This window comes from Myotis daubentonii, chromosome 5 (genome assembly GCF_963259705.1).
Source record: "Myotis daubentonii chromosome 5, mMyoDau2.1, whole genome shotgun sequence".
NCBI lineage: Eukaryota > Metazoa > Chordata > Mammalia > Chiroptera > Vespertilionidae > Myotis > Myotis daubentonii.
In genome coordinates, this window is record NC_081844.1 from 108,593,221 (window position 1) to 108,617,679 (window position 24,459).

Sequence of the window (24,459 nt, forward strand, 5' to 3'; positions counted from 1 at the left end):
ACATCCCCAGGGGAGCCAATCCCATGCCAGTGAAACACTGCCCTGTACGCGGGAAGGGGAGAAGGCCACTGACACCTAAACGGTTAGGTTGAAAGTTGGGTTTTCTTATTTTAAATGTAGTAATTCTAATTTCTTATTTTAATGTATAATTGTGTTTTAGCTTTGTTAGTTTTTTTTTATCTATAGCTACATGGAAAGAGAAAATAGAGCCTTACATGTAAGATAATGTGGGTATGTTTTTGTGATCAAGTAGGAAGGCCTAAAACTGGTGCTTATATTTGACATCATGTGAGACAGGAACAAAGTATGAAAAAGTCTGGCTCTGATACAGAAACGAGTCGTGTTCATGGATACGGCTCTCAACAATTCTAGAACAGTTCTAGAACTGAACTGAGGAATCATAAAGACTCGGAAACTGACCAATTCCGCAACAAGTTTCCCTGACCTCTGAAGTCCTCAATCTTACGTGTTTCTCATGGGAAACATAGTCAAGAGAGGCAGCAGGGAGCTGGTCGCCGACGGGGCCCAGTCCCTGGAGGAGGGCCCACGTGAAGTGGTCCACGCCAGACTCTACGAAGCCATCATGACAGAGGACTGCGCTGCCATCCAGGCCCTGCTGCGCAGCCACCCCGTCAACCAGCCCCTGACGGTCCTGGCCAACTCCACCAGCTGCGGGTTACTTCTGACGCAGGTACCCTCCGCTCTGCTCCGTCACTTTTAGAGAAAAGACTCGTGATGCTTTGAAAGGACCCCCATCAAGTTCTTGTGAATTCAATCAACCTCCTGGCTGTCGGTCCCCACCAGGCCACGGCTGGACAGCGTGTGCCAGCCACTCCCGCCAGCAGCCCACACCGCACTTCCAGTTACCACACTGATGAGGGAAACAACTAGCGTTCGTTCGGTTGGAGGGACATTAGCGTCGCCTCTCAAACATGCCAGTGGTCACTGGGTCCGTGGGATGGAATTCTCTTTTCCCTTTTACATATAACTTCTCATTTTCTAAATGTTTATAAAATAATTATTACCGTTATCATTTATTTCCTTTGAAAAGTGACCCTCCCCTTTACTCCGCCCTCTTACCTTGCAGCCATGCTGTAAAGCCACTACTTACATATATATTTTTAAGACCCAGCATAAACATCTCTGCTAATCATAGACAGAGTATTTGCTGCTTATCTCTGAAACCCTGGAAGTGTAGGTTTTACTGCTGATACTATGGCAAAACCTTAAAAAACCCAAAACCTACTTGTCAATCACCCTGCGGGTTAGTTTAAGGACGAAGCGGTTTAACAGCAATTGTCATTCATTTCACACCATGAGCTCCTCGCAACAACCAACTTTAAAAGCTTTGAGCGAGTTATTTTGTTGCCTTGGTAAATCTGCCTTCCTTTAACACACAGATTTTATAACATTCATAAAATTCACTGGCTTTGGGTCACGGAAAACAGGCCAAAGAAAAGGAAAATGTCAGTGCACATAGCAGAGAAGTGCTGCACTGAGACACACAGACCACTGGCTTGCTCTGGACTGGCAAGCTAACACCCTGTTCTAACCACACAGGACACTTGTAACGGACTTGGGTTTTTCCCCCTGAAGCAGACGCAGTCCATCATCCCCATCCACCTGGCTGCCGAGCACCGCAAGGCACAGAGCTTGCACTGTTTGTTAGAACACGGTGCTGACCCGGAAGTAAGGTAAGTAACTCAACAGGTGGCCATTTCTAAATGAGGAGACACGTGACCTAGACGTTAGCTTTCCCAGTCATGTCTGGGCTCATCCGCTCTGCAGGAGTTGTGGCCTAGAAATTATCTTGTTTTGAACAAACCAATTTCTTTGCTAATTAGAGGAGATACTCTGAAAAGGGGGGGGGGGGGATGCAAGAACACAAATCATTCAGCCCACTTAAAGCATCCCGAGTACGAAGCGCTCAGCAGTAGTTCCGAATAACCCTTCCCCCTTTCTCTGCCACAACAAAGGGCTTTTGGAGGCAATCCTGAGAGATGTCAGGAAAAAGCAGATGAGGGCCAGGTTCTAAAACATGCATCCACCGGGTGGAAGCAGGGAATGAAGACGGATGGGCCTAAGTGCAGAGTGGCTGTGGGTCTCCAGATTCAACCCTGTCGTCTAATCCAGCGGTCGCCAACCGGTGGTCCGAGAACCACTGGTGGTCCGTGAGGTCCAAAAGGCTGGCAACCACTGATCTAATCCACCTACACACACAGGGGGCATCAGGCACAGGGACAGATGCAGAGCCGATCGCACTCAAGTCCACAGAACGCAGCTCCGCACTGAGGAGCTGCGGTACCAAAAACACTGAGACACAGCCCTGAAGAGGCCCCAACCCTTGCGGGAGGAACAAAGTAAAAACAAGCTGCCAGAGGAAGCTGGGGCCCCGTGCACTGATGCATCTCTCCCCGCCCCCCCCTCCCCCCCGCAAACGCTGTGATATCCTGAAAAATTAAACAGCAATGAGATTTAGAAACACTTTTTTTAGCTAAGTAAGGGCGGGAATTACTTTACTTATTTTTAAAAATATGTATTTTATTGATTTTTTACAGAGAGGAAGGGAGGGGGATAGAGAGTTAGAAACATTGATGAGAAACATCGATCAGCCGCCTCCTGCACACCCCCTACTGGGGACGTGCCTGCAACCAAGGTACATGCCCTTGACCGGAATCGAACCTGGGACCCTACAGTCCGCAGGCCGACACTCTATCCACTGAGCCAAACCGGTCAGGGCAGGGCGGGGATTACTTTAAATAAATGTCACCTTCTTGAGCACTACTTCCCCGCGTAGAGCCATTTCCACTATGTATTCAGTGTAACCAGCGCTCACTACCTATTCCAGGGACACACGAGGCCTCACCACACTTCACCTGATGCTACTGCACTGGCCAATCACCTCTACCGTCCAGACAAAGCCAGGGAACAGAATCCAAAGGCTCCTGGCGGACATTCAGAACAACGCCGTGACGTGTCTCCGCATCCTGTGTGAGCACGGAGCTCAAGTGAACGCTCGGGTGAACAACAGCCACAAGCACTCCGCCCTCCACCTGGCGATAAGATACGGGACCTACCCGGTCCTCTCCATTTTAGCCCAAAACGGCGCCCAGGTGAATGCCATTAATGAATCCAGCATGACTCCCCTGCACATGGCTGCAGATATACTGAACAAGGAGATGATGGAAACGCTCATCGCCTGTGGAGCCAACGTCAACTACGCCGTCCCTTTCACGGGGAACACGGCCCTGAAGCTGGCGGTGTGCGCCGCGTCCAGCAAAGCCGGCCGAGTGCTGGCAGCAGGGCTGAGCTGCATCCGGCTGCTGCTGACTCACGGAGCCGAAGTCAATGTCCAGGACCACAAGGGCCAAACAGCCATCCACGAGGCATGTTTTGCCGGCAGAGAGACAGTCATCGACCTCTTGCTTGAATTTGAAGCCAACATTAACATCCTCACAAAAAACGGGGAATCTCCCATACACATGTACCTCCAGCGCAGCTCCAACATCAGGGACACGGCGCTGCTTGCCAAGTTGCTTTACCGCTCTTACCCCTTGAGACTGACCAATAACCAAGGAATTCTGCCTGCAGGACTCATGCTATCAGAGTTCCAACTCTTAAGGGAATCTCTAATCAAGTTGTCGCAAAAACCCTTCTCCCTAGAGGACATCTGTAAGAGAAGCATCAGGAACATCTATGGGGAGAGATACAAACAGCATGTGCAGCGCCTCCTCCCCGAGAAGGTCTGGAATTCTGTGTACGGGTATTACGACCTGGCTTCCCTCCTGAAATAAGGCCTCAGTGTCACGGTGCCACAGGATTTCAGGACTCCAATCGCGGTTTCTGGCTAGACTGGTACCCAGAAAACAATCCATTTGCCTCATCCATCCCAAATGTACAAACTACTGGTTCTTAAACTTCTTCAAAAAATAAAATGATTTGCATATTACCTTTTTGTCTCTAGATATTCTTTTAAATGCATTTTTCATGTTTTAAATTTTGCCTAAAAGGTAAGCAACTTAATTTAAAACTCTCAGCCAAAGAAGTAAATATATGTTCTCTCTTTCTTGATAGTGTTTTGTGGATAAATGTTGGAATAGTAACTATAGATTTTGAAAACAGCAGAATGAAATTTTCTATGTTAAATTTCCTTTAAGATAGACTTTACCTCTAAGATTGAATTAATAGATGAATATTTTTGTCAGCATTAAATACACTTAGCATCATCAATTATAGCAGCACGCAGAACACACTTACTACCGGAAAAACAGTGAGAATATTCAAATGCCCGAAGTTTACTGCTTTTAAATTCAATCAAGTTTTTATGTTCTGGACCTACAAAATGATGATTTACATGAAAGTAATGGCACTCTTCCAGATAAATGACCTAGGGCACCTCGTCCCCTTCATTCAATGAATCAACACAAGTCAGCCCCGATAAGAAGTTTTCAATGATTTCATCTTTGCCACTTACCTTCAGGTCTCTGTGCACAACCCCCATGCTATGGATGTAAAATACACCTTCCACCAATTCTTGAAAAATTTTTGTTGCCACACTGGCCATAACGTAAGGACCTGAAGTTAAAAAAAAAAAAAAAAGTTTTCTTTCTCTAATTTTTTTTTACTCATTAATATCTGAATGTTAATTATCTAGATACATTAACATCTGACACCTACACAACATTCAGATTTTCAACAAAGTCAACACTCCAAACATGGTTCAAACCCAGAGGGCTCCTCAGCTAGTAAAGCCGCCACCGAACACTAGCGCCCTCCTTCGACGGAGTCTGTCACCAGAAAGGACCTCCCATTTCACTCAGAGCCCCCGTGGCAATGAGTAAGCAATTCCCAGGCACCAGGTGGCCAGACTAATTCACATTTAAGTCCCCTTCAACCCCTGCCACCCTGGGTTTCATGCTAATAAGTCTGGTATCCTGGCCCACTGTGGATTGGAGATCCTAGTACAAATAATAGAGTAAGAAGGTAAGTTATGTTCACCCCAAGGGGTGAGCTGCATCATCCGGATTTAGAATGCACCTTTTCAAAAATGGCCGACAAATGAAGCATATGGGGAAAAAGGAAATGACTGAATAATTCATCTGTTAATATGATGACAGAGCATATGAATTTAGAGGGTGGAGAGGTCTGTAAGACTAAAGTTAAATAAAAAAATAGATTAAAAAAACATCCTGAAGGTTCCAGCCAAGGAAGGTTAGTAATATAATGGGAACTTACTAGCTCTTCTGTATTCAAGTCATTTTAAACCCTCAACCTATTGTTGACCTTCAAGAACAAGAACGCTGCAGGCCCCTTTCTCCACCCTGAATGCGCCCACTTTGTTATAAACAGCTCACACCTACTCCACACCGTCCTTTATACTACGTAGCATACAACTTAGGGATCTGTGTGTGTGTGGATATGTGTACACACATGTGTGTGTAAAAGCAATGGTTCCACTAAACACGAGTGAGGAAACTTTTTTCTGCCAAGGACCATGTGGATATTTTAACATCATTCAAGGGCCATACAAAATTATCAACTCAAAAATTCGCCTGCTAGCCTGGCCAGTGTGGCTCAATGGTTGTGCACAGACCCATGCACCAATAGGTAACCAGTTCTATTCCAGGTCAGGGCACATGCCCGGGTTGTAGGCTTGACCCCCAGCAAGGGGCATGCAAGAAACAGCCGATCAATGATACTCTCTCATCACTGATGTTTCTCTCTCTCTCTCCATTCTCCCTTCCTCTCTGAAATCAATAAAAATATATATTTTTAAATATATATATTAACATGACTCCCTGGCTGGTGTGGCACAGTTGGCTGGAGTGTCATCCCATACACCAAAAGGTCGAGGGTTTGATTGCTGGTCAGGGCATATATCCTGGTTGCAGGTTCAATTCCCAGTCGGGGTATATATAGGAGGCAACCAATTGATGTTTCTCTCTCACATCCATCTCCCTTCTCTCCCTCTCCCTTCCTCTCTCTAAAATCAATAAAAACATATCCTTGGGTGAGGATACACACACACACACACACACACACACACACACACGTGCGCGCGCGCGCGCGCGCGCGCATATATTAACTTGATAGCATTTCTAGGGAATAGACAACTGCAGGGGAGGGAATGGGATCTGGAGCTTGAGAGAGACAAACTTTTGACCACATGACTTCCTATAATGGTTTCTTTTATGGTTTCTTTTTGTAAGAATACCACATTTTCAGGTTAAAAAAATAAAAACAAGTATTTAAATTTTTTCCTTAAAAAAATTTTAAAGACCTTTTCCACCCTAAATCAGTTTCCTAAATTCTAGCACATTACTGCTTAAATATCAACAAACTATGTATCTATCACAGAGAAAATTAACTTCTAATTACTATTTGTTTTTGAAACATGTTGAAATAAGCTTAATTGTTTCTTTGGTTTAAAAGATTTTTTTTCTCCATCTAAAGACCTGGCAGCAGGAGGCGGCGGGTCCTCCTGTCTTTATCCCCAGCCCCGCACCTGCAGAGCCGCATGGTACTCACAGGCAGACTCATCCACACACTCCCGGCTCCGCCTGTTCCTCTCCACGATCCAGTCCCACAGGGAGAGCTCACACAGCTGCATCTGGATGTGCAGCATCAGGTGGTATTGCATCTAGGGGGCGACACAACACTGGTCCCATCTCTGCACCACTTACATTATTCATTTAGCCAACAAATACTCACTTGCCTACTCTAGGCCAAGCACTGGCCTGAGTGATGAGGATAAAGGTGACACTTAGGCCTGCCCACGATGCCCAAAGTCTAGTGAAGGAGATGGAGAAGGAAAGCAATACTTAAAACTGTGTGTCATATTCCCAGTGGGCAGGCGTTGGCCTGCTGGAGTTAGGCAGTGTCAAAAGGGAGAAGCTCTCAAATGTGACACTGAGGCATTGAATCTGTTTGGTCTGCTCTCTACATAAAGTTTTGAAAGCTAAAATCCTATACAATAAAAGGCTAATATGCAAATTGTCCCCTCCGGAGTTCAACCGACCAGGGGTTCGAACACTTGCTATGATGTGCGCTGACCACTAGGGGGTGGCGCGGAATGAAGGAAGGCCCCAACTGGCAGCTGGCAGCAGGAGGAAGGAAAGCCCCGGCCGGTGGCCCTTATCGCCGGCCAGGCCTAGGGACCCTACCTGTGCACGAATTTTGTGCACTGGGCCCCCTCTAGTCAAGTATAAAAGGACAGCTATATGCTATCTGCTCCTCTGTGTATACCCCACAGCATACAGACAGTTTGGCTGGCTTCACATTGTACATAAAAAATCACATGCACGCGGCCACGTGTTCCCAGACAGTAAGAGTTAATTCCGCGTGTGTACACAGCTTTGTAATCTAATGTGACCAGTTATGTGCAGACGCTGTTAATCTTCAGGTTTCTTAATACTAATACTTGACACTGGGGCGAGTACGTTGGAGTCTCACCAGCCCATCAGTGTAGCCCTCAACAAGAGTTGCCTGAAACATGACCTGGTAATCCTACTCGAACCCTCTGAAAGCCATGTTCCAAATGTAGAAAATCTTTCTGCATAAATACATATTTATAACCCAGTGTTAACATACAACAGAAACAGACTGTGCACCATGCTTCCCACTCCAGGGAACATATATGATACTATCTAGAGTTAGGAATGACCCAGAAAAGGGCGAGTTAACTAAGGGAAGGTGTGAAGTTCAAATACATAGGGAATGTGGACAGAAGAGACTGAACACGGGACAGAAGGGCTAGAGCAGAGAGGGAGGAACAACAGGTGGGAAGTCAGCTGAGGAAGAGGGGCGGCCATATCTAATCGCAGTCTGCTGTACAATTATTATGAGTAAACAGGAATCTACCTCTGTCTGTTCCACCATGTTTAAGTTTTCTTCAGACGATTCCTCAGTGGATGTGAAATTCCCCTCCAAGTCTGAATTAAGCCTAAGTGGCAGCTGATTCGCAGCCATCGATCTGGAAGACCACTCAGCCAGGCCATTTTCTTGGAGCTCAGTGGATAATTCAAATCCACTGGCATCTCTTGTGACTAGATTGGGGGAATAGTTCACCAATTTATTATTCTGATTTTCAATGCCAGACTCTCCTAAGAGTTTTTCTTTTTCTGAGGTCAACTCGGCGAAGATAATGGATGAGCTGTTACTTTCATCATTTTTAATATCATACTGATCTCTGAAGGGGAAAAAACAGTAAAAATAATAATTAATAATCAATGTAAAAAAAGATCAAGAGTAACTCGACTGTTCCTTCAGGCCTATGTAATTCTTACTGGTAAAGCCCGGGGGGGGGGGGGGGTCATCAAATCTACCTAGCAACTACGTTTATTTAAAACTCTGACAGGAAATATCTAAAGGGAGGAAATAATTTAACATTTCGTAATGAAAATAAGCAAAAACGAAGTCTAAAACATTCCTGAACTCCTAACAGCAAAAGACAAAGGCAACCCAATGCAGGTGACAGGTTATGTCAACCTGCAAAGGCTACACCAGTGCACATACCTGTCGCCCTCCTGGGCGGAGATCACTTTCAGAGATGGCAACTGAACAGAAATTCTATCTGCTGAATAAAAACAGAAACAAATCCTTAAGCAGCCCAATTTCCTAATTCATAGTCAAAGGCAGAGCTAAAATATACAAATAATGCCAAATGAAACAACCTATCTAAAAACATCATGACTGTCCTGGCCAGTATGGCTCAGTGGATAGAGCATCGCCCATGGACTGAAGGGTCCTGGGTTTGATTCCGGTCAAGGGCATGTACTGAGGTTGCAGGTTTGATCCCTGACCACCAGGTGGGGTTCGTGTGGAAGGCAACCAATCAATGTATCTCTCTCATATCATTGTCTCTCTCTCTCTCTCTCTGTCTCTCCCCCTCCCTTCCACTCTCTAAAAATCAATGGAAAAAATATCCTCGGCTGAGGATTAAAAAATAAATAAATAAAAATGTGATGATCTTCTGGCAAAGTACAATACAAGCTTATTCAAATGACTGGCACATATAAGGAACTATAAAACAGCTGTTCCTCTACACGAGGGGTCAGCAAACTCTCTGTGCAGGACCTGATCAATAGGTCAGGTTTCTCGGGCTCTGAGACTCTGCTGCAGCTACTCAACTCTGCTGTTGTGGACAAAAGCAGCCACAGACAATACCTATATATGAGCCTGTGTTCTAATAAACTGTATTTATTGACACTGAAATGAGGAATTTCATAGTCTTTTTGTGCCTTTTAGTATTTTTTAAAATGTAAAAAACATAAAAGAATGAGCTTTGCCGGCCTTCAACTCTATCTAATCTGAAACTGCTTACCTTGCGTTTGGGCCACATGGACATGCTCAATCCAAGCAGTGTGATAGCCCACAATGTTAGGGTGCTGGAGGCCCGCCAGCACCTTCACTTCCCGTAGAACCTGAAGGAGAAGCATCATTAGACCGAGCTTTCACTGGCAAGTTGTTAAATGCTCATGGTATCAAATACTACCACTTGTTCCAGAGCAAACAGAAAAAGCCCTCTGTACAAGCAATCTAAACTATGTTAAAATAACGGGAGTATCTTTATGAGAGACCAAAGCAATTGTTATAGCCACTTAACTTACATATACATGGCACTTTATGCTTTGCATAGTTCATTTACACTCATTCTCCTATAACGAAGTCCAGTTCACAAGGTAAATAAAATCTGTTGTCAAGGGCAGAAGATAGACGTGACTTGGAGGACTAGGTGATTTGCCCAGGACCACACAGCATGTTAGGGAGAAGACAGGACCTGGACTGAGCTCATATTTTCTTTTGTTTTATAGCAACTTGTATTGTATATGAATAATTTAATTTAAAAATTAATTTCCCCAACAATGACCCTGAAATGTGGCCAATATGAAATGCCTATAAAAAACTAAGTCAAATAAATTTAGTTCTTATGTTTGTTACTGTAACCCATTCTTAGTAAACTGGCAAGCCATACACCTAATATTTGCCAAATACACTCTCTCACACACACACGCATACAATAACCATTTCAAAAAAAACAAATACTCAATTATTCAAAATAAATACATTTTTTAAATCTTACCTTCATGCAATCTGTCTTAGTTGCACCCTTAATCAGGATTTTCTTAATCGCATAATACTGACCATCTAATTTATTCCTGACCTAAAAAGTAGAGAAAAAGACAAAGTATATTGTGTCATTAAATTTCAACCGAATAAGGAAAGTTCTTTAACCTGAACTTAGACCATGCAAACGAGCCAAAGAGGTAAAATTAAGGTAAAGACACCTGAGCGCTTTGCTATGGTCAGGGAAGTCAGCCGTGCTCAGCTGGACAACAGGTTTTCAAATGCAAGGAGAGGCCAACTCCCAGAAGCCCCCGGTCAGAAGAATGGCAGTGTTGGCCAAAGGGCTCTGTGAAGCCCACAAAACAGCAGCACAATTCTTTTCAGTAAAACATTTTATATAAAAGGTAACTATAGGCCCTAACCGGTTTGGCTCAGCGAATGGAGCGTCGGCCTGCGGACTCAAGGGTCCCGGGTTCGATTCCGGTCAAGGGCATGTACCTTGGTTGCGGGCACCTCCCCAGTGGGGGTTCTGCAGGAGGCAGCTGATCAATGTTTCTAACTCTCTATCCTTCTCCATTCCTCTCTGTGGAAAATCAATAAAATTTAATTAAATAAATAAATAAATAAATAAATGGTAACTATGGGGCAAAAACTCAGTTTCCAGAATCCACCAACCCACCAATGTGGTTAGGAAAAAATGAAAACCTGCCCACTTCCCCATAAATGACGAATCTTGGTGAAAAGTAAATATACACAATTTCTAGGAACTGCCTACTTTCAATATTGAAAACAACTTCTCAACACATTTATTTAAAGCAGTAGCTCAAAAAAGACATGCGGAAAACAACCTTGTATACTCTTCCATATCCACCTTTTCCTAAGATGGAAACCTCTTCAAACTCATTTAAGTAACGTGAAGTCTGTGCTTCAAAGGCTACTTCCCTTGATCTGAAAGTTAAAACAAACAGCCAGTATTAGAGCATGAGCACATCAGAATGTTCTAGGCAGTTCATGTTCCCTGTTTCACTACTAACCTTCTAACTTCCTTCATCACTAAATTGTGGTGACTTGGAAAGGATGAGCTAAAATGAAAATTCTGAGCAGCCAGTGTGGCTCACTGGCTGAATGTCAACCCATGAACCAAGAGGTCACGATTTGATTCCTGGTCAGGGAACATGCCTGGGGCTCGATCCCCAGTGCGGCGCGTGCAGGAGGCAGCCGACTGATGAGTCTCCCTCATCACTGATGTTTCTGCCTCTTTCTCCCTCTCCCTGCCTCTCTGAGGTCAATAAAAATGTTTTAATGCAATTTTTCATTCTCTATGAAAAAAAATTTGCTAAGAAAATTGACAGGTTGATATGATAGCAAAATGAAAACCTGATTTAGATTAAAATCATTAATCTAATTTTAAGTATTTTACCAGTAATAAGTACTCAGTGACTAACTAAACAGGCAAAAGATTAGCGGAGTTCAGTGAGAAAGTCACTTAAATTTCCAGACAAGTTACAGATTTTATATATTTTTTTTTCAGATTTTATATTAACACTTCCTAAATACAGGCAACATTCAATGGTTTTCCCTGACAGAGACCAGATATCAGTGCCCTGCACTAAGGCTGGGGCTTATGGAATCCACAGTGAATGAGGAGAGCAGGGGATCAGAAATGAAGAAAAAAAATTTTAAAGCAAAACAACAAAAAAACCTTTTTTATTATTATTATTATTAAAGGAAGGAAATGAGAATTAAAGCAAATCTTGGAGCAGTAATTAATTGCTGAGAACAAAGTTTTTTCATTTGCATAAACTATACTAAATATAGTATTTTTAAACTCAAAACTCATTTCTGATTAATTCAGGATTGATTCTTAATCCTGACTTAATAGTAATATTTAAATAATCACAAAAGTATTTGATACAGACCTGATCTTCGGAATATGAGAACTATCCTCACAAGGATCCTAAAATAAAAAAATTATTTTTAAAAGCATTTCGAAAATTTTATGGAATAAGGAATCTATCAAAATGCAATGTCATATCAATAGTCTCAAATGCTTACACAATATTAAAAAATAAGACTCAATGGCTTTTTTAACATTACCCAAAAGTTTACAATGGAAAATATCTCTCTCTTAACCAGAAGATCACTACTAAAAAAGCTACATTCTTGCTACCCACTGACAAAGCTGAGAATGTACCAAGGAGCACCATAAGCAAATGGCGATTTTTACCTTCAAAATATACCAGTATGCAGAAACTGACAACTTCTCATGTCTCCACGGCTACCACCCATTCAGAGCCACCAGCGCCTCCTGCCTGTCTGATGCGCCAGTGCCCCTGCTTTTGCCCGTGGCCCCCCTGTCTATGCTCAACACAGAAGCTGGGTGATCCCATTAACTCCTAAGTCAGATGATGCCATTCTTCTGCTCAAAGTCCGGCAGTGCTGCCTGTCCCACTGCGTGAACACCAAAGACATTAAAATGGTCTCAAAATCGGACTCCATTGTCCAACTCCACCGTCCCTTACTGCCCTCTTGCCCCCCACGCTCCCCTGCTCACTCCAGCCACACGGCTGCCTAGCCTGCTCCCCCACACCTGACACACTGCTCACTGGGGAGCTGCTGTGCCTCCACTCGAGTGCTTTCCCTCCAGGCATCTGCGCGGCGCCTCCTCTCAGCCTCAGCTCCTGACTTGCATGAATCTCAGTGCAGCCCTCCCTGGCCGCCCTCCCTGGCAGCCCTCCGTAACATTCACACATTTTCTAAGTCCCTTCCCTGCGTTATTTCTCCTTAACATTCTCACCATCGAGCCCACTTATTTTTCCGCATTTTCAGTGTTCCGTTGTTTACTACCTGCTCTTTACAACAGAAGCTCCCTGAGGCCGGGATTCTGTCTATGTTGCTTACTGCTTGGACCCCAGCACGTACCAGAGAGCCGCACACACAGCAGCCGTTCATAAATAGTTGTTACATAAACAAATTAAACATTTTATAAACCTCTTTATAACCAGGATTTCATAACGCTTTAAGATACAGCCCTCTGGAAATCAAAACGTTTTTGTCACATACCAAGCACGTATTCTGAAGCTCACCTGACGAACGCTCTCTCTAGCTGACCTCATTAAATGAGTGATGGCTCTGTTGTGATGTAGTCTCAATGAGCTAAACTCATCACTGCAGGTGAAAGAAGACAGCAGCCCCATTTTGATAAAGGTCTGACAAAGTACTAGAAAAAGAATGCAGAGAATTATTAGAAGGCCATTTTATAATGGTAATTTTTTTTTTAATATATACTTTTTTATTTCAGAGAGGAAGGGACAGGGAGAGAGAGATAGAAACATCAATGATGAGAGAATCATCAATCGGCTGCCTCCTGCACGCCCCCTACTGGGGATGGAGCCTGCAACCGAGGCATGTGCCCTGCCTAGGAATCGAACTGTGACCTTCTAGTTCAGGGGTGGGCAACCCCTGGCACATGTGCCATAAAATAGCACGCCAGTAACTTTTGCTGGCACGCGAAACCCTCTCTTATAATCTTCCATTTACAATTTTTTTCTTAATATCGACTTTTTTTATTTTTCAGATAAATTCAGTGTAGGTGCATCTTAGATAAATAATTTTATATAACATGTATACATCTACACTAATAAAAGAGAAAAATGGTAATTGGCGTACGACGATACCCTTTTCATTGGCTAATCAGGGCTATATGCAAATTAACTGCCAACTAAGATTGCCAGTTAACTGCCAACAAGATGGCAGTTAATTTGCATATGTAGGCACAATGCAGGGAGGCGAAAGGGAAAGCAGGAAGAAGCCCCCTGCCACTGACAGTGATCGGAAACCCAGGGGGGAGCTAAGAGCTGGGGGGCAGGGCAAAGGCAGCCCTGGGGCCGCCTTTGCCCTGCCCCCCAGCCATGATCTGAGAATCAGGCGCCTTTTCCGCCCAGGCCAGTGATAGCAGGAGGTAGGGGTGGAGCTAGCGATGGGAGCTGGGCACGGTCGAAGCTGGCAGTCCCGGGAGCTAGGGGTCCCTTGCCTGGGTCTAAAGCGAAGCCCAGGATCGTGGGGCCACTGCAGCTGCGGGACCCCGCTGCCCGAGCCGGACGCCTCAGCCAGAGGCGTCAGGCCTGGGCAAGGGGCCGATCCTGCGATTGGAGGGTGATGGGGGTCAACGCCTGAGGGCTCCCAGTATGTGAGAGGGGGCAGGCTGGGCTGAGGGACACTCCCCCCTGCCCCACACCCAGTGCACGAATTTCGTGCACCAGGCCCCTAGTTAAAAAATAAATGTATTTTTTATCATCATATACTGTGTTTTTGTCGCTCGAATGAATTTTATTTCTTCTTCAAGGTTCTTCACATATGTACACTTTAAGAGATATCAAGTAGGCGTAACATGTTCTCAAAAAATTAGGGTTGGCATGCAGAAGAATTTTGAGTCAGAGATTTTGCTGGTTTTGGCACGCACTCACGAAAAGGTTGCCCAACCCTGTTCCAGTTCATAGATCTAGGTCAATGCTCAATCATGGAGCCACATCTGGCTGGGCTAAAATGGCACTTCTGAAGAGTACACAGAGCATAAAGAGTGAAAACAGCCTCTATGAGAAAAAAGTTCCGTTCATACACGCATTCCAACTTGGGGATTGATTCCGTCAAAGTGAAGCAATTGGTACACTCACTGCTCAGGAGCACATCTATACTGACTTCTCTGACAATGAACAGTCAGTCATTTGTTTACCATTTCTGGTTGCTCAGTAAAATACTAAGCTCCATCTTTTAAAAAGGCAAGAAAAATGTAATCACAGTAGTCTTCTGATTTTCAAACATATTTCATTTTGCAAACAGGCATTGAGATAAGAATAAAGGCAGAGCCCTGACCGGTTTGGCTCAGTGGATAGAGCGTCAGCCTTTGGACTGAAAGGTCCCAGGTTCCATTCCGGTCAAAGGCATGTACCTTGGTTGTGGACACATCCCCAGTAGGGGGTGTGCAAGAGGCAGCTGATCGATGTTCCCCTCTCATCGATGTTTCTAACTCTCTATCCCTCTCCCTTCCTCTCTGTAAAAAAATCAATAAAATATATTAAAAAAAAAAAAGAATAAAGGCAGAAGTGAAAATTAAGTGATTAGAACGAACAACAAAAGTGAATTTTAACTACTGTTTCTATTATGGAATATCTTAACCAACACAGAGAGCTGGGCAGTGCAGGAAAAGAAACACCACACAGTTGGTGTTAAAAGTATTTAGTGTGTAGAAGAAAAGTTTCTTATTCAACAACAAAAATACTGCCGTTCTAGCACTCTGGTCAAGACCTGGTTCAAAATGACTATCTGTGACTTTCATTTACCTGTTTACTGACTAAACCAGCCGTGGGCAAACTACGGCCCGCGGGCCGGATCCGGCCCGTTTGAAATGAATAAAACTATTGAAAAAAAAGACCGTACCCTTTTATGTAATGATGTTTACTTTGAATTTATATTAGTTCACACAAACACTCCATCCATGCTTTTGTTCCGGCCCTCCGGTCCAGTTTAAGAACCCATTGTGGCCCTCGAGTCAAAAAGTTTGCCCACCCCTGGACTAAACCATAAGAGAGTTTCACATATTACATGGATTATCATGTTATAGATACAAAAAAAACCTATCCTTTATTAATTAAATATGCACAATTTTATGGTTATTAATCTTTCGGGGAAACTAGTAATCCTATATAATAAAGAGCTAATATGCTAATTAGACTGGATGGCAGAACGACCGTCCAGATGACCTTCCAGATGAAGCTAGGGCTTCAAGGGCTGAGGCAGCCTGGGCTGCGAGGGCCAAGCCCCTTGCATGAATTTCGTGCATCGGGCCTCTAGTTATATTCATAAGGAATTATCCAAAGCAAAATATAAAATGATTTTTAAGAAATATAAACTATATTTCCCAGCCAGCATGGCTCAGTGGTTGAGCATGAACCTATGAACCAGGAGGTCACGATTCGATTCCAGGTCAGGGCACATGCCCGGGTTTCGGGCTCCATCCCCAGTAGAGGGCGTGCAGGAGACAGCTGATCAATAGTTCTCTCTCATCATTGATGTTTCTATCTCTCTTTCCTTTTCCTGTTCTGAAGTCAGTAAAAATATATTTTAAAAAATATAAGCTATTAATACTTATTTCAAATTTTTATACACCCGCAGCATTAAATACCATAGTACTTTTACAAGTGTTATTTAGCAAGATGAATTTATGCTTACTAACATTTAAACACCTGTCTTGAACGAAATGGGTTTGGTTCATGCACATGGCTCAAGTGTTCCAGCAGAGAGACAAGCAATAGTTGGTTGGCAACTGCAAAAGGGAAGGTCGGCTGCTGCTGCGGCCCTTTCAACACCTGGAGCTCTGCTGGGACATCCGATTCTACAAATTAAAAAAGGAAAAATTGTAATAAATGGTAAACATATCTCGGAATGACAAAGTAACACATTCTAATTAAAGAAACAAACTATGTAACTTCAAGGGAAAAACCCACCACAGCCCACCTGGTGTGGCTCAGTTGTTGAGCATCAACACCCATAAACCAAGAGGTCACCGGTTCCATTCCCGCTCAGGGCACAGGCCCAGGTTGAAGGCTTGATCCCCAGCAGGCGTGCAGGAGGCAGCTGATCATTTATGTTTCTCTCTCATCGACATTTCTATCTCTATCCCTCTCCTTTCCTCTCTCTAAAATCAACAAAGACATATTAAAAAAATAAAGTAAGCCCTGGCCGATTTGGCTCAGTGGATAGAGCGTAGGCCTGCAGACTGAAGGGTCCCAGGTTCGGTTCCCGGTCAGGGCATATGCCCAGGTTGCAGGCTTGATCCCCAGTAGGGGGCGTGCAGGAGGCGGCCGATCAATGATTCTCTCTCATCATTGATGTTTCCATCTCTCTCTCCCTCTCCCTTCCTCTCTGAAATCAATAAAAATATATTTAAAAAATTAAAATAAAATAAAATAAAACTAGGCTTTAAAAAGAACACAGTATGCCCTAACCCAGCCATGGGCAAACTACAGCCCACGGGCCGGATCCGGCCCGTTTGAAATGAATAAAACTAAAAAACAAAAAAAAAAGACCGTACCCTTTTATGTAATGATGTTTACTTTGAATTTATATTAGTTCACACAAACACTCCATCCATGCTTTTGTTCCGGCCCTCCGGTCCAGTTTAAGAACCCATTGTGGCCCTCGAGTCAAAAAGTTTGCCCACCCTTGCCCTAACCGGTTTGGCGCAGTGGATAGAGTGTCGGCCTGCAGACTGAAAGGTCCCAGGTTCGATTCCGGCCAAGGGCATGTACCTTGGTTGCAGGCACATCCCCAGTAGGAGGTGTGCAGGAGGCAGCTGATCGATGTTTCTCTCTCATCGATACTTCTAACTCTCTATCCTTCTCCTTTCCTCTCTGTGAAAAATCAATAAAATATATTTTTAAAAAAACTAAAAAAAAAAACACAGTCGTTAAGCTAAGTGGGGTTAATCAAGCAAACTTTTTGGAATTGAATTTTTTGAGTTGAATTCTGGAAGCTGGAAGCCTAGCAGAAAGATGCCACTGGGAGAAGGGAGAACGTTTTGGTAGTAATGATATACACAAAGGTAGAAATGAATGAATGAATATTCAAGCAAACAAGCGGGGATGCCTCCTGTCACGAGGACAGCGTAGGCCCAGGCATAAAGACATTAGTTTGGCAGAGGAGAAAGGGAAGGAGGAGGAAAACTTGACTCTTGAGCATGTGCTACGTATGGACAGGTGTCTTATATGTACAATCTCATTTCATCCTCACGGGACAGTAAAAGGTAAGTGTTACTATTCCCATTCTCCAGATGGGGAGACTGATCTCCTAGAGAAGGTAAGAAATCTGTAAGCGGGCAGACCGACTAACTCCCGAGCCCATCGTCCTCTTTCCACTGCGCAAGACCAACCGGAGAGATGACTTTGCACTTCAACTGAAGGTCATCAGCTGGTACAGGAGGCGACCCGACAGAAACATGGAGGAAAGAATAGGTCGCAGAAACAGCAAGAAAGAAAGGGACCGGCCAGGATTTAAAACACCAGGAATGGGAGCAAGGGGGTGTTAATGAGAGCGGAAATTGGTAGGAGGGCTTAGAGGAAAGATGAGACACTGAATTCTCAGTACAGTGGAACCTTGGTTCTCGAATGCAATTAGTTCCAGAAGGCTGTTCGAGAGGGGATTTGTTCGAAAACCAAATCATTTTTCCCCCCTAGAAAGAATGGAAATTGAATTAATCCGTTCCAGACCCCCAAATGATTCCGTTTTAACCTTTTTTGTATACAGTACTGTTCAATGTACTATTTAACCTATAAACAAGCACTTCTTTTCTTGAATTTATCGAACTACCCCCTTCCAGCCTTAAAGGAGTCGCTTTCAGCACTCGTTCCAGGGGTGCCTTTCAGGAGGCCAGCAGGCTCCATCGACGCTCTTTCACTATCGCGGCCTCCACCACTCACTGCTTTTTGTTTATCCAAATCAACAGTTTTTCTACCTCTTCTGTGATCGCTGCTACTCTCACACCCTTAGCAACATGAGCACTCTTGATGGCCTCTTTATGTTCTAAAATTGTGCTAATCGGTTGATTCTCCAACAACAAAAGCATTCTCTTTGTTACCTGAGAGCTGCTTTTTGTCACGCTGACCTCAGCACAAAAGGGCTGTCAGGTCAAAAGCTGAAGTTTTGGTCAAAAACAGAGACATTTTTTAAAATGTTTTTTCTGAGCCTCATCCAAGGAGTGAGGATATTTTTTCCATTGGTTTCTAGAGAGAATGGAAGAGAAAGGAGGGGAGAGAGAGGGAGAGAGAGAGACATCGATTGGTTACCTCCGGCATGAGCCCCAACCCGGGTTGGGGATTGAACCTGCAACCCAGATACGTGCCCTTGATCATGCCCTTGATCATGAATCAAAGCCAAGATCCTCTGGTGCACATGCTAATGTTCTAACCACTGAGCCATGCCAGCCAAGGGGAGACATTTTTTCTATTAACAATTTGGTCAAGAACCGAATTGTTCCTAATGGGAGACGTTCAAGAACTGAGGGAGAAACCTGAAGGATTAATTTGAGGTACAATTTTAGAAAACTCGTTTCTGGTAAAAGAAGAAAAATTAATGAGTCTGACATTGGGTTTACTGTTGGCCCTCCTAAGATGACGGGGGGCGCGGGGGAGGGGGGATCAAAGACAGTAACCCGCAGAGCACAGGTTTCGGAGTGACACCTAGGTTTTGAATTTTCAGACTCTACCATTAACTGGCGCAGTGACCTCACATCAGAGAGAAGACCTTTGAGAAGCCATTTAACTATTCTGTTTTTGCATCTACTGCATTTCTCACGGACCTTATTTCCACAGGAAAAGATAAATTAGGCCTGGGCCTTCTGGGCTTCTTTGGAAGAAAAGGCAGTATGTAAACACAACAGTAGAATGAGTAGCGGAGGAGAAGGGAATTTTTAGAAGCTAATCTACGGTCACACCCTTCAAGACTAATCTTCAGTTTGCAGAAAATCTTATCACAACATTACAGACAAGGCAGACGTGCATGTTTACTGCTGGGACTTTTTCTATGACATAACCCTATTTACTGTGAGGCTGCTCTAAGTACCACCTTATGTACGGAAAACATCAGTCTGCCCCCTGCAAAATAGTTATCTTACAGCTGTCCTCTGTTCGTGACTGCCACGGTCTGCTTTGTATCCCTCTGGCGTCAAGAATTACAGCTGGTATTACGGATGAAAATCGAAGAATTTAAGAAATTAGAACATTTGCAACTTGGCTTGCACCTTTAAATCGGTTTTAACGTGTTAACAGTTGTTTCATGCTTCAACTGAATGTGTTTTCTCTATAATCATCCTATTCAAACCACTGCACAGTAAAAACCTCCGTGAATCAATGTATTCCTTCTTCCTTTTTAAAATACATCTTTATTGGTTTCAGAGAGGAAGGGAGAGGGAGACAGAAACATCAATGACGAGAGAATTTCACTGACCAGCTGCCTCCTGCACTCCCCACACTGGGGATAGAGCCTGCAACCAGGGCATGGGCCCTGACGGGGAATCGAACCCTGATCTCCTGGTTCATAGATCAATGCTCAACCACTGAGTCACTCCGGGCAATGATTCATTCTTAATAGCACAACTTAATTTGTGCGATTGTTGCCAGGTTGTGGGTTCCACCGGGTCAGGGCTCATACAAGAATCAATCAATGAATGCATAAGTGGGTGGAACACCAAATTGATGTTTCTCTCTCTCTCTCTCTCTCTCTCTCTCTCTCTCTCTCTCTCTCCCCCCTCCACCACTCTTCTCAAAACAAACAATAAATAGAAATTTTCAAGTAAAGTAAGTTGCCAAAACAACTAGTTGCAATTAAAGAGCCTACGGCACTTTCCTTAAAATACTGGATACTTCGGGCTGGCTGGAGCCCCTGTTCTAAGCACCTCTCACTTCATGTTGTTTGACAGTAACATACCGTATGTCCCAGTAACCAAAAGCCTCATGAAAACGTGTTGTGTTTTTTTTGTTTGTTTTAACAGAAGAGGAGGCTTTGCAGACTGCCTCGCGATGACACGTCTTCAGCTGCCCGATCGGTGAAGCAAGACAACAGAAGCAATAAATCAAAACTCGGCCCCAACGGTTCAGCCCGCGGGGTCTGCAAAGTCCCACCTAGTAGCCGGCACCGCTCCCGCTCCCGCCGGACCCAGCCACGGGGCTTGGGAGCTGGGAGGGCCCCCGAAACCCTGGGTCCGCGGAGGAGGGACGAGCAGAAATGTGCACAAACGAGCCAGCGGGTCGCCCGCAGCCGCTCGTCTCCATAAATGTTGACCTGACGCGAACGGCCCGCCCGCCGCCCCCACGCCCCGCTGCACCGCTGGGCCCCGGACCCCACGGAACCGGCCGAGGCCCAGGAGCCAGCCTCGCTGCACCCGAGAATGAACGTGGACGCGGCCAGGAAAGGGCCGCCGCGGCATTCCGGGTCCCTCACCGTCATACTTGGGGTCCGAGCCCTCCTTCGGGAAGTCGATGGCAGGCGGAGCAGGAACAGCCCCCGCCCCGTCGTCCTCAGCCTCGCGCTCCGGTGCCGCGGGGCCGCCCCCCAGCATCGCGGGCCCAGCGCGGGCCGCAGCCCAGCCCGCCCACCGGCCCAGCACCTGCTCACTCAGCCCCCGCGGCGATCGCCAACGAACCCGGAAGTGCCCCCTCCTGAGCGGAAGTCCCGCCCCTGCTTCCCGGGCGCCTCGTTGGGGCGGGGCCTGCCGCGGACTCCGCCCCTTCCTGAGGGCAGGACGGACCGGTCCCTCTAGGATGGCCCCTGGCGCAGGCGTCCGGGTACCCACCACGCCAGCGGGAGGTTCCCCCCCGCCCCCCGTGCCCCCAGGGGCCCCTCTTCCATGTCCTGGAGATCTGACTACCCTCCATGAATCAGAGCGTTCCTATCTCAGGCCAAGACTCGGGTACCACTATTGCTCTCTGCACAGATTCTAACCCCAAATGTCTACTTTCTGCAGACACAACAGGGACTATTTGTCACTTTTTTTTTTAACCAAAAGCATCTACAAGACCCATGTCAGCCCTAGCTGGTTTAGCTCAGTGGATAGAGGGTCTGCCTGCGGACTGAAGAGTCCTGGGTTTGATTCCAGTCAAGGGCTCAATCTCTCCCTCTTCCTTCCCCTCTGAAGTCAATAAAAATATTTTTTCTTTATTGATTAAGGTATTACATATGTGTCCTTATCCCTCCATTAACCCCCCACCCACTCCCACTCATGCCCTCACCCCCCTGGTGTCTGTGTCCATTGGTTAGGCTTATATGCAGACATGTAAGTCCTTTGGTTGATCTTAAAAATATATTTTTAAAAAAGGAAAGGAAAAAAAAGACCCGTGTCAAAGAGAACTGAACCTAATTTGGTCAATCGCAAAACCAGACAAAATGGGAAATGCAAATAAATAAAAACCACATGCACAGGAAATGCCAACCAGATTCCAAAATGAATCCAACCTAACAAAAATTCTGCTGGCTTTGAAACTGAACTTTCAACTGAAATTATTTCAAACCTGAGACAGGCCTTTTCCAAGTGACCCCATGGCCACTGGATTAATTTTTGAAGCCCTTAGCCTTAAATCTCCTCCCTCTTTGTCCTCCGGAGATGTCGCTATCACTTGGTCCCCAACACAATGCTATTGGAATTAATTCTTAGATCACAGATCAGATAATATAGCTGGAATACAAGCCTTTCAGATATGGGGGCCTCAAAATCTGACGTGCAACGTGAGAAAATGGTATTATTCAATAATTACATTTACGCATAGTTTTCATATAAAGACATACTGGGTGCATTTTAGCCTGATAGAAGCAATGAAAGGTGTAGTTCTCCAGATAATTCCTTGGAATACCATATGTACACGGACAACTCCCAAATGTAAAAGATTGGGGAGATCTCTTTCCATGCCCTGCTGATAGGAAGAGCACAGACTTTCTAGATGGTGATTTATCTATGTTTCCACAGCTTTAAAAATTCAAACACTTTTGACTCATCATTCCCACTTTCAGGGAATGATTCTAAGGGACAGGTTAAGAATAAGCAAAAATATTAAACAAAAAAGCTATTTATATATATAAAAGCCAAGTGACCAGAATGACTGGAATGACTGGAACGACCAGTCGCTGTGACACCCACTGCGGCTGTCCAACCAGCCCAATGGGAGCGGGGCCAGACAGCCAACCTCCCGCATCCCCTCCCCCAGGCCAGCCCTCCCAATCAGCCCTGACCCCACCCATGCACAAATTCATGCACTGGGCCTCTAGTCCTATATAATAAAAGGCTAATATGCAAATAGACCGAATGGCAGAATGAACGGTCACTATGACATGCACTGACCACCAGGGGGCAGATGCTCAACACAGGAGTTGCCCCCTCGTGGTCAGTGCACTCCCACAGGGAGAGCGCCACTCAGCCAGAAGCCTGGCAGGCCTAAGCTGTCAGTCGGACATCCTCTAAAGGGTCCTGGACTGCGAGATGGCATAGGCTGGGCTGAGGGACCCCCACACACACCTCAAGTGCATGAATTTCGTGCACCAGGCTTCTAGTTAATTATAGTACTAGTTGTAATACCAAAAACAAGAAGACAATATAATTGGTGAAATAAATTATGAACACCCATACAATGGCACACTTGCAAATATTAAAAATGTCAGTATGAAAAAGAAAAAAAAAATGTCAGTGTGCAATATGTAGTTCTCATCTCTTTTCCACTACCACCAGAATGGAGAAAAAAGCAAACTCATTCTGGTTGGAATAAAAAGGCATTCTTTCTAGAAGACGTGTGCAACTTAGAGTAAAAGCTTTTAAATAGGCAGACTCCTGGCGTGCAATGGCTGCAAACAGCAGCATCCTTGGTAGTGCACGCAACCTGTTGCTAGTATGGGTTGCCTTAAGGGACCTTGGATACAGCCCTTTCTGGTGGACACTCATGTCTGAACTCATGCTGCCCCCCTAGGCTCCAAACAGGTATGCGGGGTGCCTTTGGAAAGCCCCAAGGCACAGTGGCCAGAGTCCACATTGGCCAAGTCATCATGTCCATCCGCACCAAGCTGCAGAACAAGGAGCACGTGATCGAGGCCCCACGCAGAGCCAAGTTCAAGTTCCCTGGCCGCCAGAAGATCCACATCTCCAAGAAGTGGGGCTTTACTAAGTTCAATGCGGATGAGTTTGAAGACATGGTGGCCGAGAAGCGCCTCATCCCAGGTGGCTGTGGGGTCAAATACATCCCTAATCGTGGTCCCCTGGACAAATGGCGAGCCCTGCACTCGTGAGTCTCGGTGCTGCCCCCACCTTACACCCACCAATAAATCAATTTTTCAGCCATAAAAAAATAAATAAATAGGCAGACTCTTGGACCTACATAGAGGAGTATATCCAAAAAAATAACCAGCGGGGGGGGGAGGGGATGAACTTACAAGGATGTCTGCCAGAGTGTAGCGTATAATAGAAAAGCACTGACATCAATCCAAATCCCAAATAAAAGAGCAGTTAGGGAACACCCACACAATGAAACCTCCTGCAGCCATTATAAAAATTGAAGAAGAAGGGAACCGCTTCCTCTCGTGGTTTCTATGGTGTCACACAATTCTGGTTTTTCTCTACCCGTCCTCCAGCTCAGCTCCCTTTCCGTAGCCTCCTTCTCCAATGGACAGTCTGTGGGGCTCTTGTGCTGCTGCTTCTCTCGGAAGATAACCACACGCGTTCCTATCACGTTACAGGCCACCTGTAAGCTGACAACTCCCCAGTGTATCTGTGCAGCACAGACTCGCTCTCGTGGATGACTCAAAAGCATCTCCAATTTGTCTGAAAGTAAACTCCCGGTATTCCTCCTAAGGTAACTAATAAAA

At 45.1% G+C, this 24,459-nt stretch overlaps 3 protein-coding genes and 1 non-coding gene across 5 annotated transcripts in view; 3 read left to right on the plus strand and 1 right to left on the minus strand.

Moving 5' to 3' along the window:
* The window catches only part of EIF2AK1 (eukaryotic translation initiation factor 2 alpha kinase 1), a 27,280-nt gene extending 5,996 nt beyond the window's left edge, over positions 1 to 21,284 (minus strand). The window contains exons 1-11 of one of the 2 annotated variants that reach the window (XM_059699270.1): positions 21,058 to 21,284; positions 16,298 to 16,456; positions 13,152 to 13,285; positions 11,985 to 12,022; positions 10,914 to 11,013; positions 10,082 to 10,162; positions 9,323 to 9,422; positions 8,515 to 8,572; positions 7,861 to 8,188; positions 6,529 to 6,640; positions 4,475 to 4,575 (exon numbers count right to left, since the gene is read on the minus strand). In XM_059699270.1, the coding sequence (XP_059555253.1) occupies positions 4,475 to 4,575; positions 6,529 to 6,640; positions 7,861 to 8,188; positions 8,515 to 8,572; positions 9,323 to 9,422; positions 10,082 to 10,162; positions 10,914 to 11,013; positions 11,985 to 12,022; positions 13,152 to 13,285; positions 16,298 to 16,456; positions 21,058 to 21,175 (1,329 nt within the window). In that variant the 5' untranslated portion in view covers positions 21,176 to 21,284. Of the gene's footprint in view, positions 1 to 4,474; positions 4,576 to 6,528; positions 6,641 to 7,860; positions 8,189 to 8,514; positions 8,576 to 9,322; positions 9,423 to 10,081; positions 10,163 to 10,913; positions 11,014 to 11,984; positions 12,023 to 13,151; positions 13,286 to 16,297; positions 16,457 to 21,057 lie in introns of both variants that reach the window. The other variant, XM_059699269.1, reaches the window with a different exon arrangement.
* On the plus strand, positions 370 to 3,794 carry ANKRD61 (ankyrin repeat domain 61). Its single transcript, XM_059699292.1, has 3 exons — positions 370 to 691; positions 1,561 to 1,694; positions 2,849 to 3,794. The coding sequence occupies exons 1-3, from the start codon at positions 476 to 478 to the stop codon at positions 3,792 to 3,794; spliced, it is 1,296 nt and encodes a 431-aa protein (XP_059555275.1). The 5' UTR covers positions 370 to 475.
* A 1,182-nt stretch (positions 21,285 to 22,466) lies between the features above and the next one.
* On the plus strand, positions 22,467 to 23,951 carry LOC132236175 (large ribosomal subunit protein uL16-like). Its single transcript, XM_059699549.1, has 2 exons — positions 22,467 to 22,489; positions 23,568 to 23,951. The coding sequence occupies exons 1-2, from the start codon at positions 22,467 to 22,469 to the stop codon at positions 23,881 to 23,883; spliced, it is 339 nt and encodes a 112-aa protein (XP_059555532.1). The 3' UTR covers positions 23,884 to 23,951.
* LOC132236289 (small nucleolar RNA SNORA70) lies at positions 23,394 to 23,523 on the plus strand. The gene has a single exon (XR_009453238.1). It is a non-coding gene; the product is annotated as a small nucleolar RNA SNORA70 (small nucleolar RNA).
* Positions 23,952 to 24,459: the final 508 nt, after the last annotated feature.